Source organism: Colias philodice, chromosome 15, assembly GCF_061535455.1.
Source record: "Colias philodice isolate Cphi_HAF_F1 chromosome 15, ilColPhil1 Martin Lab GWU primary, whole genome shotgun sequence".
Lineage (NCBI taxonomy): Eukaryota > Metazoa > Arthropoda > Insecta > Lepidoptera > Pieridae > Colias > Colias philodice.
In genome coordinates, this window is record NC_143100.1 from 4,042,022 (window position 1) to 4,062,530 (window position 20,509).

At 32.7% G+C, this 20,509-nt stretch overlaps 1 protein-coding gene and 1 long non-coding RNA gene across 2 annotated transcripts; one reads left to right on the forward strand and one right to left on the reverse strand.

Annotated features, from left to right (window-relative positions):
* Positions 1 to 19: 19 nt before the first annotated feature.
* On the reverse strand, positions 20 to 4,733 carry LOC149482116 (epoxide hydrolase 1-like). Its single transcript, XM_089704169.1, has 6 exons — positions 4,398 to 4,733; positions 2,065 to 2,189; positions 1,590 to 1,702; positions 1,188 to 1,356; positions 742 to 893; positions 20 to 412 (listed from the first exon to the last, which is right to left on the reverse strand). Exons 1-6 carry the CDS (start codon positions 4,596 to 4,598, stop codon positions 147 to 149), a joined length of 1,026 nt encoding a protein of 341 aa, XP_089560295.1. The 5' UTR covers positions 4,599 to 4,733; the 3' UTR covers positions 20 to 146.
* Positions 4,734 to 6,125: 1,392 nt separating this feature from the next.
* On the forward strand, positions 6,126 to 9,115 carry LOC149482117 (uncharacterized). Its single transcript, XR_016316710.1, has 2 exons — positions 6,126 to 6,318; positions 6,421 to 9,115. It is a non-coding gene; the product is annotated as an uncharacterized LOC149482117 (long non-coding RNA).
* The last annotated feature ends 11,394 nt before the right edge of the window (positions 9,116 to 20,509 follow it).

The following is a 20,509-nucleotide window of genomic DNA, read 5'->3' on the forward strand; positions in this document are numbered from 1 at the left end:
AAAAATAATTAACAAATCATATTACGTAAAAAATTTAATTCACTGTGTCTATGAGGACTTTTTGAAGGTATTTAAAATTATTTGATTTTAACACATATTGTATTCTTCTTAATTAATAATAACTTCTTCTTTATTCTCTCTAGGTATTATAAATTATGCTTATTCAAAAAGCTTCTTATTAAACTGTTAATTGTATCAGGATCTTCCTGCTGCATAAAATGTCTCAAATCCTTCACTACTTTCTTTTCAAGGCTTGTGTATCGTGTTTCCATTAGATCACCTATCTCTTTGCTTACAAAGGGATCTTTTTCTCCTAAAGCATACAGAAACGGTATATCCTCCTTAAAATTTTGAGACGTGTATGTGTACCTGAAGTTTGCTCTATAATAATTGATCGGTGGTGTAATTGCATCTGGAAAAAATGTCGGAAAACACGTTAATTGACAAAGAAAATACTAATATAATAAAGTTGAATAGTCTGTTTGAATGTTTGGTTGAATGTGCTAATTCAGGACTACGCTACGGGTACGATTTGAAATCATATAGGTAGGTAAGTATCAGTTTTAGATCAAAACGCTCTCCAATAGAAGCGGAGCAATGCGGGTAATCCCGCAGGCACAGTATTGAATCCATTTAATCTTGAATGTTAAACAACATCTGTTGTAAGAAATAGGAAGTACCTCATAAAAGGAACTAAACTAAACAGTCTTAACTCTTATAATCATTTGAATAGGTACTTACGTTTTTTGCTGAACCAATATTTAAAACATTCGATGTCTTGACTGTCAATTGTTGTTCTTCCTTTTACAAGCATTGCTCTGTCCAATAATTCTAAATTATTTTGTTGAAACAAAAGTTCCGGAATTATCGGCATTCGGTACAAAAACACATACCTGCAAAAAATAAAACTTATGATTATCTTATTATTCACAAATGTTTTTCGAAGAATAAAAGATTCGAGTTTTTATTTATTGTTTTCAATGTCACTAATATGAATCAACCTGTTGATATTATTAGAAATTCTTCCATCCTATATTTTAATCTTAATAAAATAAAATGTACCTATCTATTCGACAAAAGCTTTAACGTTTGTAAAGAAAAAAAATACTACATGGGTAAAATATCTACTATCTAACAATAAACACCATGCTCCTATGCATGATAAATTATAATTTATAATGTTTTACCAGGATTTCTTCCTCTGTTCCTCATATGTCCAGATCGCTTCGTTCCAAATGTCAATCGCTGTGCTGGACATCACGATAATACCTTGTAGTGTTTCTGGATATACATCCCGATACTGGCAAGCTACGATACCGCCCCAGTCGTGAGCTACGAGGATAAACTTCTCTCTGCCTAGAAATAGTTTTCAATTTTATTTATAGAACTAAGCATAAAAATTAATAGGCGGGCCTTATACAGCATCCAGTCAATATAAAACGCGTGTACTGCCATTTTCCTCTGCCCAGTCACGTTCATACTGACGCGGACGGCTGACCGAGCTGCTTCGCGCAGCGCTGCTCGTTTTATGTGGACCCGCCTATTAACATAATATCTTTTAATACATAAATATCATATAAATAAGTTACCCAATTGTCGCACTAGATCACGTATGTCTTCTACCAATAACTCAATTTTGTAAGCTGATACTTCCTCTGGTCTTTCGGAATCACAGTAACCCCTCATATCGACGGCTATGCACCTGTGGAAAATTATCGACAAAAACATTTTAAAAAACTAGGTAAGTACATATTTACAGGTAGGATATTATTAATTATGTCCATCCCACTTTTTTCACTAATTAAAATTTAAAACTGTTCAAAGCAACAGTATTTCTAATTTTCTATATTTCGCTGTTATAATAGACTCCTGAAAAACAGTTCTTACTATCTTAGGAGCCTGGGTCGCTCTAATTTGTTAAATGTTTTAAGTGAAATAAATGATTTATTTATTTATTTATTAAGTATAGTAAACAATTTTGTTACAATACATACATTTATATATTTTTTTATAATTTCACTACATTTATCGTTGTTTTTAATACATACAAAAGGTTTAAATTACCAGTAGTCTTTACTAAATTCTACAAGCTGATAGCGCCACGAATACCAAAATTCAGGATATCCATGCAAAAACACCATCAATGGCTTCGAGGGATCACCATTTTCCACATAATGAAGTATTATATTCTGAAACAGAAATTAAATATTAAATTACCTAAATAAGTAGGTATATATTATTCCTAAAGTAAGTACCTACCTAACGACTACTACGAATATGCATTACATATAAGGCTAATAAATTATCTTTTTATGAGTTTTTTTCGTTTTGACGGAATATTCAAACCGACAGCCTGAGAAATCGCTCTATTTTATAAATAAGTATATTTTATATCCGTTAACTATCCAATCGAATAACTAAAAGACAAAGCGTTACAAACTTAGGTTACAAATGACCTAACATCTGATTGATTTTAAGTTACTATCAATAATAATCATATCAATTATTTTAGAGAGTGCTCTGTGTCGATTGGTAAAAGATTGAACGGCCGAAATTGGCCGATTGGTTGTTTTAGATTCCTATCAAACCAGATATCATAAGTTTAAAATTACTCCTATTTAGTTTTCTTCTATTTATTTATATTTTAAGAAAAAATACAAACACCTAAATTACTATCTTTTCTAGACTATTCATGTGTACCTATACTGAATAAAATTTAATCGCTTTGTGCATTCATTGCATCAATTTCGTTCCGCTTTCTTAGATAAAATATCTTACGTGCTATTGAGAAATTTATCGTCTTATAAGTATATACTACGATACACTGGGACATTAAAAAAATCAATGATGAGAAGCATAGCCAAGTCAAGTTTACTTTACCTACAATTAGCAGCCATTTTTGTGCTTTATTATTTTAGCAGTAATTCTAATCACTTATTTAGGTATTCGTAGCGCAGTCCGAAAAATTGATGAAAAAGCAACATAATGATCACACATCATACAACATTACATTTCATTAAAATTTAACATAACATCTTAAATTTTAATGAAATGTAAATATTTTTACGATTGTAAAAAATCTTAACCAGGAAATGGGAAAACTTAATTTTCACAAACCTTATTAGGTTTGCGAAAATTAAGGTTGCGAAATTATTATGCATTTAGAGTGCACGGAATAGATCTAAGATGAGATTTTATCTACAGACATTGTTTGCTGAAAACTAGAGTCTTAATTCAAATTTAAATTTTATTTCAGTCTCAAAGCTTATAATACTATTCATTAGTACCTTTTGTATATTATCTATGTGAAAATGTGAGTGTTGTTGTTGTTATTGAAATATCTAGATAGTATTAAAATAAATATAGTAAAATTTAAGGGTCACACTGTACTCGACTATACGGACTAAGGACTCTACCCAGTAAAACATAGGTAGGTACTGTGGCAGTAACAAGAAGGTGTCAGACAAAAAAAATTGTATTGAACAGAAGGTATTGAGACTATTTGTCGATTTTTTAGTATTCGTATATTCTACGATTGTATTTAAATTGTAGTTACGTACTTATAAACTTATTAATATTTTACGAAAACAAGTGAGTTAATTAGAACTACACATACAGAAATAAAATTCGGTCCAGTGCGAGTGGAACTTGCAACAGGAAGGGTTCCGGGTACAAATAATCTAAAGAACAACTACAAAAAAATTTATCACCCATACAATTTATGAGAGACGAAGAGCGAAGTTTTATTAAAAAGGTCTCAAAGGTTAGGTAGTAACTATTTTGTCATTAAAATTACTTTGATTCCGGAACCCTAAAACTTAATAACATCAAACTAACTACCCAAATTAATGTGAAAAATCGCAAAAAATATAAGAGCGCGAACGAATCGCATGAGTGCTAATTAATGCTCATAGAGTATAGGTACCTAAGAACATCAAAATTTACTATAGGCACACTATAGGTTATGTTATACGATTATGAGTTGCGGCATGTTTGCAGCTTACTATGTCTACATCTTTGATATTCTACAGTCTACACTAATCAGTATTTAAAAAAAGTAACGTCGACTAATGACGACTGAGAGTGACGAATCGAAATTGTGTAGGTATCTTAGATTATCTTTTGTCTCTATACTATTAAGGTATATGATAAAAATTAAACTCCTTATTTAATTACTAAAATATGATAAGAATAGTGCAGCTGATACTATTCATAGCGATAATAATATTAAATTTTCTTTTCAGTAATAATGATTTTTTTTGCAATAGTGGTCTACCAATATTGTCAAAAAAATAATCATCAACTTCTAAGTTGCATTTTATGATTTTTTTTATTATTCATCTACTCTACCTACTGGTGTTTAAATTAAGAAAATTAAAAAACATGGTTAAACTTACGTTTGCTTTCAAGTATTTATGCACTCCATATTTCGGGTCAGATAGTCTTGCTGGTGGTTCCAATCTTACTTTCGTAGCCCAAGGGTTTCTAAACGGATTTTTTAAATAATTCACAGCGAACGCAATAACTATTGCCATAGAATAATATAGAGTAAGGGCATTTGAAACAACGAAACGTTTGAGTAACGTTATCACACTCATGTTTCTCAAAGAATTTTACCTAGCACCATAATATAAGAAGAATAATGTACTGTGTGCCTAGCACTAGGTAGTGGACTAGGTACGTGTGCTGCAGTCGCCTTATGATAACCGACTGACACGGTATGGATGTCGGAAATAAAGGTGAACAATAACTTCGAAGTATAGTTATAATCTTGAATTACATTATAATTCTATCCGCGTGTAATATGTAGGGACACATTGCATAGGATGTCTGTCATCGGATCGTTTTCATTCGGTCCGTGACTATACCGATATTACCAGCGGTCAACCACCTCAAGCTTTATGTTCACTGGTACTAATGAGCATACATATCCATTGCTACACTCCTTTTACTTATAAATAATCTTTCTCAATGTTTGCTATAATCTGATACTTATTAAAGTAATAGAAATTATAAGCAAACTATAATATAGACATTATATTTTATCAATTTGATCCCTGGATATTATAATAGCTCTTTGACACCTTGCTAAGTGCATGAAGGTGGCGACCAATAATTCGTATATAAAACAAACAAGATGATAGTCTTCTAGCCCTTCCAGGGTTAATCAGTATTTACTATTTACCGAGAATAAAGGGCTTATCACCATACCAAACTTATTTTTAGGTGGAATGAGTCTTTTTTTTTTCGATTTTTCTTTCTTTCATACCCTATCCTGCAAATCTCAAGACGAGATTATATGCCATTGAGAGAAAGAGTAAATAAGTAATTCTCAAAATACATTAATATTTATAATCCATACTAATATTATAAATGCGAAAGTAACTCTGTCTGTCTGTCTGTTACTCAATCACGCCTTAACTACTGAACCAATTTGCATGAAATTTGGTATAGAGATATTTTAATACCCGAGAAAGGACATAGGATAGGTTTTATCCCGGAAATCCTACGGGAACACGTTTTTCTTTGAAAACGCGGGCGGAAAGCTAGTATAATTTATAATATTGTAATAACTAATAATGTTGCCTTTTTCATCTCGGTAAGGGTTAGCTTGTATTCAATTATTAATTATCTATGTAGGTATGATGTAATATCGACGCTGAATCAATTTTATATCTACAGTCTGAGTCGATAATTTCAGAAGTGATAAATTGTGGACATTAGATTTGATAAAGTGACACTAATCAAATTCAAGTTAATAATCGTGTATCTACGATAATCATCCATACCACAGACTAATAATAATATACTACGTATACAACAGACGGTGCACTCCATACAAAAAAAGTTGCACCATGAATTTACGCAATTAAAGCGCCAGTGGGGAAATAACGTACTACATGTTCGATTACATCTCTTAGTCTTTTGCTTTTAACACACTAGATGGCACGTTAAACACTGACTTGATGTTCTTTTCCTTCCAGAGCCACTAGATGGCACTAATGTAAATATATGTACACGTACCTTTTATTTTCAAGTCTTTGGCGTCAAGTGTCAACTGTCAACTGTCAACATAATATTTTGTACCTACTCGGATGCTCGGATTTTTAATTAAACAAAGCTGACTCACAGAGTACCTACATTATTATGACTGGTATTTAGTTCAGTTTATTTACGAGATTCTGTCAAAACCAAAACGAGAAGCTTTGTTTGTTTTCGTTTTTAATTGTTGAAAAATAAGTGCTAAATATGAGTGATGGACTGTCAGGTTATGTAGAATCTACAGGCAGAAAAACGGCAGAAAATAAGCTTTATATGGTAAACTGATATTTTCTCTGAACATAAATTTTTACAAACATGATTTTTAATGATTGGTTTAGGTATGGATTTGTAACCCAATATAAGATTGTTTTATTACAGACTTATTGCTTACGTTCGCAATAACAAATTTGTTCAAGAGAGGAGAAGAATTAATCCATCCCAAATGTAAATACGATTCTCCACAAAAACATTGTAGACACAAGAAAGGGATTTCTACATTTGCTACTAAGAAGGATATGGGATCATGAAGGATTTCATCTGTTTTAATACCAGTAAAATGGAATGAGCGCCGTGGCCGTGACTGTGTTTGGTACATAAAGAATGACAAACATTCAACTTAAAATTATTATGAGTGCATTACGGGCAAACACACAATAAGTTGTCCTTTGACTAAGATGTACTTAATTTTAAGGAACACTAAAATGGATGGCTAGAATAGGTATAATCGCATACATAGTATTTATTTCTAGTCTGTTGTATAAATAATCAAAGACTACAAAATATATAGTGAACTATGTCTTTAATATTAATTCTACAGTTTACAGTGTAGTGTGTAATCTATTGTATGTGTGCGTCTAGAATATATAGTCCTGTTGTTCTACAGTTTAAGCAGTTCAATACAAGCTTACAGTCGAGTCAAGTGTTTCATTAACCACCAACCATTGCATGGCAACCCTGCCAGTTTTGTAAATTGTAGTCTACCTAACCTGACTGTTGGTTTTGATTTGTATCACACAAAGAATACTATACCAAATTTCAAGAAATAAGAATTAAATATTTGATCTGGGGGCACGGTAGTGCCCCCGCCAAGACAAGCCAAGCGAGGCGCACGGGCACTACCTACCTTTTCTCGAAGCGCTTCGACGTTTTTTTGAACCCTCATAACTTGGGTTTGGATTATGCTAGATCAACAAAATTTTCGGGATATATTGTCAATAGCGGACTTATTGAACATATTAAGTTTTAATTACATTAGCTTTTATACTTCAGATTTTATTTATATCTAAAAAACGCTAATTTCGTCACTGACTCACTGATGATCATCAAAATTCTTAAGGTATTTCCTAATGTCCTAGAAAGCTGAAATTTTGTATGTAAGCTAGTATTAGCACACAAACAACAAAAAAATTATAAAACTTGTAACTTTCATCCCCCAACCCCTTAAACTAGGGGATGGGAGTTTGTATGAGACCTGTAATTTTAAATTAAATTTTGATGACGCTAGAGGTCTAATCTAATAATCTAAAACTTGGTTCCCCTAGATATATATATGTATAGGTACTCCTTGTTAAAAAAAAAATTGTTACAAACAACCTACAAAAAGAAATGAAATCCCACCAAAAACATTTTCATGTAAAATGTTGCCAAGACGAGCCCATATGACTCGCACTGTCAAAAAGTTATCAGATCTCATGTAGAGCCAAGCTTCTAACACTACACGCCCTAACTCTACAAGGCCTAACTTCACAAACTCTACACCTTAGTCAAAATATGTGGCTTGGCCGTTCGTTACTACAAGAACTATTGTATAACACAAAAGTAATGAACAGTGAATTAATTTTTCACCTTACGCCGATGTGAATGTAGCGAAATGGCCAAGCCACATATTTTGACTAACGTGTAGAGTTTGTGAAGTTAGGCCTTGTAGAGTTAGGGCGTGTAGTGTTAGAAGCTTCGCTCTACATGAGATCTGATAACTTTTTGACAGTGCGAGTCATATGGGCTCGTCTTGGCAACATTTTACATGAAAATGTTTTTGGTGGGATTAACTTTTACTAATATACAGGAGCTTATACATCAAACAAGACCAAAGCAGGGCTTTGGAGAAAGTGTGTATGGACAAAGACCACAATACATATGGTGCGGACAACTGCATGAAAAGCATGCAGTAAGGGACATTAAGTAAATAAATAAATAAAACACATTTATTGTCAAGATCACAACACGAGATACATTTATAAACGAAGGAAAAACAAAAAGAAATAAAAAGAAAAATAATTAAATAAAAATAATCTTATTCCTAAGAACTGTAATGTGGCAGTGAGTGACCTGACAAATGGAGCCAACTCAGTATATGATGGCAAGGTGATTAATACCTCACCACCACTGATTTTCAGTGACCCCAAGTGACTATTGGAGTTTCAGTCTAGAATTGTATATAATGATAATTTAACATGAGTATATTATGTGAAAGATATATTTCTATTAATATCATAAATACTAATAAATAAATACATCAGTTAAAACATGATATACATAATATATATACATATATATATTATGTATAGGTAGATATAATATCAGTATGTAATTATGTATATACTTAATGTAAATAAATAAAATTATGTATATGTTACCGGAAATGTATGAAATCAAGGAATTGTATACAAATCCTAGTGGTCTAAGATCCGAATATAAGTCGAAATGCAACGGCGTGATAATAGAGTGAGACCAATTTTATAATAAATTAAGTGTATTAAAAATGGTTTGACTGGAAAAATCCTGGACAGGATATTTTTTATTAATTATTAAAAAAAAATTATTTTCATTTTTTATTAATTGCAGTTTCGAGATAATAAAACAAACGTTATTTGAAGACTTTTTAACGAATGGGTCTCAAACTAATAGGAAATGTGTACAATGCCGATGCCACTTGGGAAATGTATAAAATATTGTTTAATAAACTATTTAATGCATACATATCCTAGTAAATGTATAATCTTCCTTGGAATTATATATAATTCCAATATCGTATTAGGAAATGTATATAAAGTAAATGATTTCTGTAATAAAACACGTTGTTATTTTTTTTTTTATTATACTTAGCACTTATTGAGACAATCGGGTAACAGTCTTACCGTAAAATAATAATAATATGTTCATATTATCTTACTAATTAACATTTCTTAAATCAACTTATATTCAATCAAATCAAATTTTCATTTATTTAAGGGTGCTATTACCGATTTTTAACAAAAAACGCTATTTTACGGTACCATTTTAACTCAAAGCAATTACACGTGAGAACAAAGTAATATATTTATTTAAAGATAATATATTCAGATCTACGATCATCTTATAAAAATTGTACGACGTCATACAAAATTGTCGCTGAAATACGATTTTCCCAGCACAATGATCGCATAAAATGCAAAAAAAAAAATGGGGTCTAAAACGGTACAATTTTAAGAAAATTAAAAGCCTAATCTATCTTCTTACCTATAAATTATTGAGGGATATATTATAGTCCTTTATAGATTCTGATAATTTTTTTTGTATCTAAATCAAAATTTTATTTCAATTATTAGCTAAATTAAAAATACTTCTTGATTTCTTCATACATTTTGCTCTCGCGGGTCGTCAGACCGCGCTCAGAAGCGCTCTTGGAAGGACGGGTGTATCGCTCCTTGTCCCAAAAATAAAACGAATTAGAAAAAGATTATTGTGCGTGCACTGTCGTTTTCGTGATTTGAAATATTTGATACTTTTCAGATGCTCTTTTTTATGGGTTGTTGAATAGATTGGTGGGGTAAAACAATTCAAGATGGCGTCGACGAAAATTTGACTTTTTTTCGTGATGGGTGTCATTTTCAAAGTTTTTGGGGTAGCTATTAACGAATATGAGGTCAAAACTGAAATCCAAGATGGCGCCGACAAAAATTGTACATCTTTTCGTCATGGGTGTCATTTTCATGGTTTTTGGGGTAGCTATTGACCAATATGAGGTCAAAACTAAAATCCAAGATGGCGCCGACGAAAAATTTGACATATTTTCGTCATGGGTGTCATTTTCATAGTTTTTGGGGTAGCTTTAACGAATATGAGGTCAAAACTGAAATCCAAGATGGCGCCGACGAAAATTGTACATCTTTTCGTCATGGGTGTCATTTTCATTGTTTTTGGGGTAGCTATTAACCAATATGAGGTCAAAACTAAAATCCAAGATGGCGCCGACGAAAAATTTGACTTTTTTTTCGTGATGGGTGTCATTTTCATGGTTTTTGGGGTAGCTATTAACGAATATGAGGTCAAAACTCTAATCCAAGATTGCGCCGACAAAACTTTTACATCTTTTCGTCATGGGTATCATTTTCATGGTTTTTGGGGTAGCTATTAACCAATATGAGGTTAAAACTGAATTCCAAGATGGCACCGACGAAAATTGTACATCTTTTCGTTATGGGTGTCATTTTCATGGTTTTTGGGGTAGCTATTAACCAGTTTGAGGTCAAAACTAAAATCCAAGATGGCGCCGACGAAAAATTTTACATCTTTTCATCATGGGTGTCATTTTCATGGTTTTTGGGGTAGCTATTAACGAATATGAGGTCAAAACTATAATCCAAGATGGCGCTGACGAAAATTTGACTTTTTTCGTGATGGGTGTCATTTTCATGGTTTTTGGGATAGCTATTAACGAATATGAGGTCAAAACTAAAATCCAAGATGGTCGTCGAATTTCAAGATCGCGTCATGGTAATACTGTCGCGTTATGGAGCAAGGCGGCGATTTTGGTAGCTATGAATCTGACACGTTTTCTCGGCACACACGTTCTTTTTTATTATTATCTTCGTTTAAATGTTTTTGATAAACTTTATTTTAAAAAAAGTTTAGCGAATATATTTAAAGTAAATAATATCTGTCAGAATATAAACACAGATGATGATTGCCACAGAGTTGTGTTTTATATTACATTTCTAAATTCTAATATTTAGAATTTAGAAATGTAATATAAAACACAACACACAATTTTAAAGAACATTGAAATGCATATGCAAGACTTTCTACAAAACTGTAGTTGTTAACGTTTTAGTTATTTTATTTAAGTTTACTTTAAAGGAGTAAGAAAAATATACCTAATTATCGACGGTTACATTGGGGATTTGGTAATACCTACATAGCTGTCTCAAAAACCTTGATAATGACACCCATGCCGAAAAGATGTAAGAGTTTCGTCGACACCATCTTGGATTTTAGCTTTGACCACATATTGGTAAATAGCTACCACAAAAACCATGAAAATGACACCCGTGATGAAAAGATGTAAAATTTTCGTCAGCGCCATCTTCGATTTTAGTTTTGACCTCATATTGATTAATAGCTACCCCAAAAACCATGAAAATGACACCCGTGTCGAAAAGATGTAAAATTTTCGTCGGCGCCATCTTGGATTTTAGTTTTGACCTCATATTGGTTAATAGAAACCCCAATAACCATGAAAATGACACCCATGACGAAAATATGTAAAATTTTCGTCCGCGCCATCTTGGATTTTAGTTTTGACCTCATATTGGTTAATACTTAATAGATACCCCAATAACCATGAAAATGACACCCATGACGAAAATATGTAAAATTTTCGTCCGCGCCATCTTGGATTTTAGTTTTAACCTCATATTGGTTAATAGCTACCCCAAAAACCATGAAAATGACACCCGTGTCGAAAAGATGTAAAATTTTCATCGGCGCCATCTTGGATTTTAGTTTTGACCTCGTATTGGTTAATAGATACCCCAATTACCATGAAAATGACACCCATGACGAAAATATGTAAAATTTTCGTCCGCGCCATCTTGGATTTTAGTTTTGACCTCATATAGGTTAATAGATACCCCAATAACCATGAAAATGACACCCATGACGAAAATATGTAAAATTTTCGTCCGCGCCATCTTGGATTTTAGTTTTGACCTCATATTGGTTAATAGCTACCCCAAAAACCATGAAAATGACACCCATGACGAAAATATGTAAAATTTTCGTCCGCGCCATCTTGGATTTTAGTTTTGACCTCATATTGGTTAATAGCTACCGCAAAAACCATGAAAATGACACCCATGACGAAATGATGTCAAATTTTCGTCGGCGCCATTTTGGATTTGACCTCATATTGTTTAATAGCTACTCCAACTCCTTGAAAATGACACCCATGACGAAAAGATTTCAAATTTTCGTCGGCGCCATCTTGGATTTTAGTTTTGACCTCATATTGGTTAATAGCTACCCCAAAAACCACCCACATTTGCAAATGTGTTTGCTACTTAGGAAAAGTTCAGATTTAAAGATATAGATAATGTGACGAATTTAATTTATTTAATTCCGACTGTTTCTCGGAATAACATACCTACATTTACTAAGAATTGCATACAATGCCGGGTTTAATATATTGCCGGTAACATAATATTATGTATGATAATAATTCTTAAAAAAATATTTTATATATTTCTTAAAAAGCTTCGATATTGTATACAATACTACAATTCATATTCAAATTGTTGTAAAATAGTCCCACTTTTTTAAGTTGGTTGAATACACTAAAATACTTATAAGGATCGTACCTACTAATAAAAGTAACAAAATGAATTTTTTAAAGTTCCCAGTAATCTTCTGGAATCAATTTCAATAAAAATATAAAAAAAAAAATATCAAGTATGAAAATGGTCTATAAAATGGATTGCGCTATGTTTACGTGAGCGTGATGTCCCGCGAACCACGTTGCGACGTTAAATACCTAAATTTGAGTAACGCAGATTTGTGACAGCGCTGCAGCGTCCTTAAGGTAATCAGTCCCCTCGTCCTGCTGTCCCCGTGTACATGTCGCAGTTGGATTATATAATCCGCCGTATTACAAACGGCCGGCATTTTGTAATATGCCGAAATTCGTCTTTTTCAAACATTCTACAAAAAGACGGTCGCGAGCCGACGGAGCCCCACTTCGTGGGGCTCCTATTTCTGTATAGTTCTAAAAAACACGAACCTAACCTAACCCACCCCCTTATCCAAACCAAAAAATTCTGATTACGAATTTTCGGCATATTACAAAATGCCGGCCGTTTGTAATTCGGCGGATTATACAATCCGATTGCGACATACATACCCCTCGTCCCGCGTACCTTCCAATATCTTAGATGTTTTACATTTCCGACTGTTAGTTAGGAAATGTATGGATTTCCTAGGAAATATTGTGTACTATAAAATAATTTATTTCACACATTTCCATGCGATTTTAGGAATTACATACATTTCCGTTAACATATACATACTTACAATGTTTATAATTATAATGATAAATAGGCATAATATATAATAATGTTTATAATTATAATAATAATAACGGTCTATATAATGTTATGTTATATTATAACCAGTAAATAAAATAAATATTTAATTAAAGTTTATGTGTAAACTGTAATTCGATACAAATGCAGGGTTAGAACAGGATTTTAAAATATGTCTCCGGTATTGGAAACGAAAATTATTAATATTTGTCAAACTGGTTAAATGGTGGTGGAATATTGTTCCAACACTTATGGCTCTTTCAATTTATGCGTTTCGTATCGGACCGCTAGTCGCTACAGTGCCGAAGCTGTGCGTTTGTCGTACGGCGCACGGCCGGTCGTTTGTTTTCATACAAAATGCACGGTGCGGCAACAGCGCGGCGTCCGTACCGCGAACGCTCGACAGCAGGACGGCAATCTACAGATCACCCATATTTGGCAATCTCGCTTCACCTAATGGCCTTGTCTGTTCAAGCCGAAATGAATTAATTACCTACTGCAAAAATTAAATAATTTAGATTACCTGGAAAAGACAAGGAAAATAAACTTTAAACAAGTGTTCGACCGATTATTACCAAGTAGGTAAATAAATTAATGACAAGACAAGGTAATTAATGCTAATAATTTCCTAAAGAAAACATTTTTTTTCAAAATTTTCACATAATAGGTACTAGTACCTAACTAGACTCAAAAGTTTATGATAAGGCAATGAATGATAAATAGAATATGTTTAAGTAAAATGAAGTAGTTTATTTTACAATAAATTAATCTTATAAATTACCAACTTTCATTCTACGGCTTCAACCGTGTGCCTTATTCAATCCCTGTTCCTACACCTTGAATCCAACTAATATTTATGCAACAAAATTGAGATGTCCTTTTTCAACGTAGGTATGTACCGTGTATGTATATCGAAATTTCCGTCAAAATCGGTTCAGACGCGTGCGGGAATACCTATTTTCTCGTGGTCCCACTATTTTCTATTTTGTCCTACTATGACGGAGTAACTTTCGTATTTATCTACAAAACAGAAATGATTTGATTGTTTGTTTGTTTGTATTGGATAGGATCCGAAACTACTGGATTGATTTGAAAAATTATTTCACCATTCGAAGCAAAAATTATACCTACCTGATGAACATAGGCTACTTTTTATAACGGGAAAATACTTCATTCTTATGGGAATCGATGTCGAAATATTTAATTTTAGGCGCATAAATAAAAAAAACGCAAAGGATCATTCAAAACCTTTTCTACGGTTTAAATCTCAAAACTTTTTGGTTCATACTTCATATAAAGGTAATCTGATAGGATTATTTAGAAAATAAAACAAGATGACGTAGGTAGGTATTTAACTTTAGTTTCGATTTATTATCATTATGATGATTTCTTGATATTCTTAACGACGCGGTTGGCGCAGAGGTAAAGTAACTGCCTACTGAGCTGACGGTCCCGGGTTCGATCCCCGGTCAGGGCAAATATTTGTGTGATGAACTTGATTATGTGTTTTTGGGTCTGGGTGTTATCTATATATGTATTTATAAAATATTAAATTATATTTATCATCGTCTATACTCTGTCCATTATATTATTTGCTTTTTGACAGCTTCACGCCTATGAAGGATTGTATTGTCTATGTTAAAATGTCATACAAATAATTATCGTTCTTCATGGACAGGTCCCGCCCACTTAGTGATGTCTACACAGAATTATTCAATGATGGGTCGATAGATTATAATAATCGATAGAAATACTCTGTAAAATATATCCGATGCAGAATAACTCTTCTATTATGTTATATAATTTAAACGTAAAGACAACCAAATTGTAAGATAGAAACCAATAAATAATAAAATATTAGTTTAGTTTAGTTTTAACATACAATGCATAGATATGTGGTCTTATTATTACATATCTTATTAGTACGTTTACGTTGTAATTATTATTTACGTACCTGATTCGATTTATGATAATATTTTTAATTTATAATTGAAATGGTATCACAATCGATAATCTTTTGAACATCACTTCTGGTATCACCCGTCGAGCTGTCAAAAAGCAATTCTTATAGTGGACAGACTATAGTACCCACAACATAAGCCTTAATTGAGATTACTGTGGGACTAGGTCGATTTGTGATACTTATAATTAAATGTGACTAGAAATAATATACTTACTACGGTTTAAGTATAGGTTGTATAATGTATATTATTTTGTAATGAGATCTTGCAATCAAATATTCACACAATCTCGCAAGTTTTCCGACAATTCATTTTTCGTATGAAAACGATCAATACACTAGGTACCTACCTAATATAAGCCGCTACAGGAACGCAGTTAGTAATAATTAATAACGGCTTTATCCCATTTACAATATTTTTTATAGGTACTGCAAAGGCAATGAGGTTATGTATTAAAAACGTAGTACATATATTATTATTAGTCTGTGGTCTGTGATATTATTATTAGTCTGTGTTAAAAACGTGAAAAGTAACGTAAAAACGTCATAGTGCCATCTAGTATTCGTTTAGCATCGCCAAATCGGAGGAGAATAACTTGTTTATAGTAGTTTCATGAGATGGCGTTGTTTTGAATATAAACTTTTCTGTAAAATTAGTTAAAATCGAGTGAAAATTAAATTAAATAGGTAGGTTCCATTTACAAAAGTATGTAAAAAATTATAAAAAGCAATGAAATTGCAATTAAATCTAATTTTGTTTCTTGCTGGTTAAAATGATACACTTAGCGGCATCTATTGGTAGACGGATGGCATTAATCGACTTTTGTATGTAGTGCACCAGACATGTCCATACTAATATTATAAATGCGAAAGTAACTCTGTCTGTCTGTCTGTTACTCAATCACGCCTAAACTACTGAACCAATTTGCATGAAATTTGGTATGGAGATATTTTGATACCCGAGAAAGGACATAGGCTACCTTTTATTGCGAAATATGTACCACGGGCGAAGCCGGGGCGGACCACTAGTTGATTATAAATCCTAAATCAAATAGGTCTGAGGGTAGATAAGGTATAGAAACAATCGCTATTGTAAAATACTTTTTTCTTTGCCGCTAAGTAAGAATCGTAAATAATAATTAGAATATATCATTATTTTATAAGCTTTATATCTGAAGTTACTAAGAACTAACAAGTACCTATACTTGATTTACATTACATCAATAGCATATATTATGTGATGTGTATACATATTACTTACACAGCATTCATCACAGTTCTCGACTCTACCACAGACTCTACTGACTCTAGACTCTAGTCTAAACAGCATTCAAACAGGTTAAATTAATCATTAATTGACTAATTGTTGGATAAAGGAATGTTTGACGCTGAGAAAAAAACATCGTTTGATCTTTCATTCTATACTATTATAAAAAAATGTGTTGCTATTTGGTATAGGTATACCACGAAGCGAGCATTGTAAGATTAGGTAATACGTCTCTTCAAAGTGTCAATTGAGTAAATTTAACACGAGACTTCCAAAACATACGAAGTGAAAACGAAAATCTTAGAAACTTCAAGCTGATTTACCTTGACCAATTTATGTTTATATAATTATTGATATAATATATAAGTAATTCAATAATTGAAATGCTTTGTAAGTAAGTATTATAAGAAAATTGTTACTTCCTTCGAATTATATTTACTGACGTTTCACTTTTGGTCGGTACTTATCAAGCGCGGATCCAGGGGGGGGGTCACGGGGTCATGACCCCCCCCCCTGGGCTAGGTCCACGACCTAAGTGGACCACTAATTTAATATTAACTTTTTAAAATTAACAAATTAATACTGTTCAATATGATGTTTTTATTGAATTTTGAGACATAAAAGTAATATAGAACAATGAAATCAATTACAAACGGCAACGGAAGAGAATATAACAAAAATTATAGAAAAAGTTTATTAGGGTCGACCTGTGGTCGTAATTTAAGGACAAATAACAGGTTTTTCGATTTAAAAATAAAAACTATAACTGCGGAATAAAGTGTAATGGTAAAGTTGTATGTAGGTAATTAATTTTTTTTCTACAACTTTTGCTGTTACACTTTTCACACAAAACCTCAAATATTGAAATATCCCAGTTCGTGGATAAGACATAAAATAGCAAATTTTTTTTCAAATGAACACTATAAAATACAGTCAAATTACAACAAAAAATCGGCCAAGTGCGCGTCGGACTCGCGCACCGAGGACTCCGAGCAAACATATTTTTTCATTATGTTGTATCTTACAATTTTTTTTAAAGGATTTTTTTCTTTATCTATGCTTGTAAGTGCTTAAGTCGTTGCTTTTAACCAAATTTCAAGACTGTGTTCACGGGAAGTACCTTGTAGGTTTTGATTGATGATTCCCTTGCAAGTAGTTGCGAATTACAGAATATGCGGCTCTAATTGCTTTTTCTTCAGATTGCGTTGACATAGAATTTGAATTAAATAACAGATTTAAGTTATTATAGACCTGAGTTCTGATGTGAATATCAATTAAATACATGTAGACGTTCATGAGTAAAGGGATTGTAAGTTTAAAATTATTTAAAAATATATTTTTATTTAATTTAATTACATAATTAGGGTTTTCGGAGTTATTACTTCATCTTGAAATTAAGTAAAAAGTATCGTGTTATAGCACATAACACGATACTTTTTACTTAATTTCAAGACTGTGTTTACGGGACAGGGTGCTCCCTGCAGGTATTGATTCCCTTACTAATGTCGAAATCCTACGGTCTAGGTCCCTTGATGCTGTGAAAAATTCAAACGTTTTAGCCAACGCAATCAAAAGATGCAGCTGTAATTGCTAAAATTTTTCGACACTCCCTAAGAAATCAAAACCTACAGGGTAGTTCCCAAGTACACAGAGTCATGAAATTTAGTACAATCAAACGTCTTATAATGCAGACTAGCTTACCGCCCGCGGCTTCGCCCGCTTTCTCTAAAACCTTATCACTACATAGTATAAAACAAAGTCGCTTTCCCTGTCCCTATGTCCCTATGTCCCTATGTCCCTTTGTACGCTTAAATCTTTGAAACTACGCAACGGATTTTGATGCGGTTTTTTTTAATAGATAGAGTGATTCAAGAGGAAGGTTTATATGTATAATAAGATCCATCAAGTAGTGGAGAAGTACTGTTATTTTTGAGGTTTCTAATGTGATGTCGTAAAAAATTACATTTATTCCGCTTACATTGCAAACGCAGGCTGAACCCTACGAGTTTTATCAAAATAATGTACTAAGTATTATACACATTGAAAAGGTCTACAGAAAAGTCCGCGATGGTATATGTCTAACTCTTATGGATAACCCACAATAACTTTTTTTTGTCATTTACGTTTTACGACAAATAATGGCTAATTTTCGAAGCGATTTTAACCAATACAGCATTAATCCTTAACCAATTAAATACCATGGATACATTGTTCATTTAATATAGATCTATATGGCCCTTTACACCGTATGATTTAAGTGAATATTTTCGAAGATATTACAGATTTAAAAATTGCAGGACGTAGCGTTTGCGGCCGCCCGGCTATGTATTTTATACCCGTGCGATGCCGGAGGCCGGAGCGGGCCGCTATATTTTTATACCTATACAACGTTCACAATTTTTCTGTAGTGTATTTAGTATCAGCATTGCACCCGTGCGAAGCCGGGGCGGGTCGCTAGTAAATTATATACTATTCCTCTTGAATCACTCTATCTTTAAAAAAACTGCACAGAAATTCGTTGCGTAGTTTTAAAGATTTAATCATACATAGGGACATAGGCACAGAGACAACGATTTTGTTTACTAATTGCGAAAAGCATGAATTTTTCCTTAGATTAGAATATAAAAAAAATTAAAAAAAAAATTAACTTACAACCCTGTTACTCATGAACGCTGACATGTATTAACTTGATATTCATACCAAAAACTCAAGTCTAAAATACCTTTACGCTATAATAAAATCAAACTTCTATGTCAACGAATCAGAAAATACAGCCGTAAATGCCGAAAAATTTCGCAAATTTCGACATTCGCAAGGGAATCAAAACTCAAAACCTACAGGGTACTTTCCGTAAACTCAGAATCTTGAAATTCGGTACAAAGCAGCATCTTATAGTACAGATACAGGAATAATTGCAAAAAATATATATTTTTCAAGTTTGTCTGCCTGTGAAACTTTTTCTCAGGAACGCATGGAGGTATCAATCTGAAATTCACACCGAATAGGTACTCAAATGTACGGTTCCTTATAGCTGTGAAAAAATCAAACTTATAAGCCAACGCAATCAAATGATACAGCCATTTATGACGTAAATTATCGCAAATTTCGAAATTTTCGCAAGGGAATCAAAATCTATAGGTATTGTACTACTTCCTGTGAACACAGAGTTCTGAAATTTGGTTAAAAGCAATGTCAGCACAGATGGAGGAAAAATTGCTAAAACATACATTTCATGCTTATATATCAACATTCGCAAGTGTTGCCAGGAATCAAAACCTACAGGGTACTTCCCGTGAACACAGAATCTTGATATTTAATCTTTATTTAATAGAAACTTACGTCTTATAGCACAGATAAAGGAAAAATCGCAAAAGGCATAAATTTAATATTAAAACATATAAAAATGTTTGTACGGAACTCTTGGTTCGCCAATCCGACTCGCACTTGACCATTTTTTTTTTAAATCTACGTATCAATTAAATTACCAAAATATAGCTTTTGAAAATTGACCACGTCTATGTGACCCCCCCCTGGCACTAAAGCTGGATCCGCCCTTGGTACTTATAGACCAATTCGACGTGTGTAATATTTTTGTGATCTACAATATTCGTCATAATTTCGTAGTGTAGGTACTGAAGTCCCGTGTCCCCGAGAGGGGTTAGGGGCAGATGCATTATGCATAGGTACATCGGTTCCACTGATCAATTTTCTTTGTATATTTGTATATTAGCCGTTTTTCTTAAATTTCGAAATCCTCCAATTCTAAATTGTTTATAACAGTAATATCGATGTTGGATACAAGGTGTAATTTTTTTTAATAAGTAGGTACCTACGTAAGTAAATAGGAACCTACACAAAATATGCAACCGTTTACATATTTTGAGATGTATTCATAATTTCCTT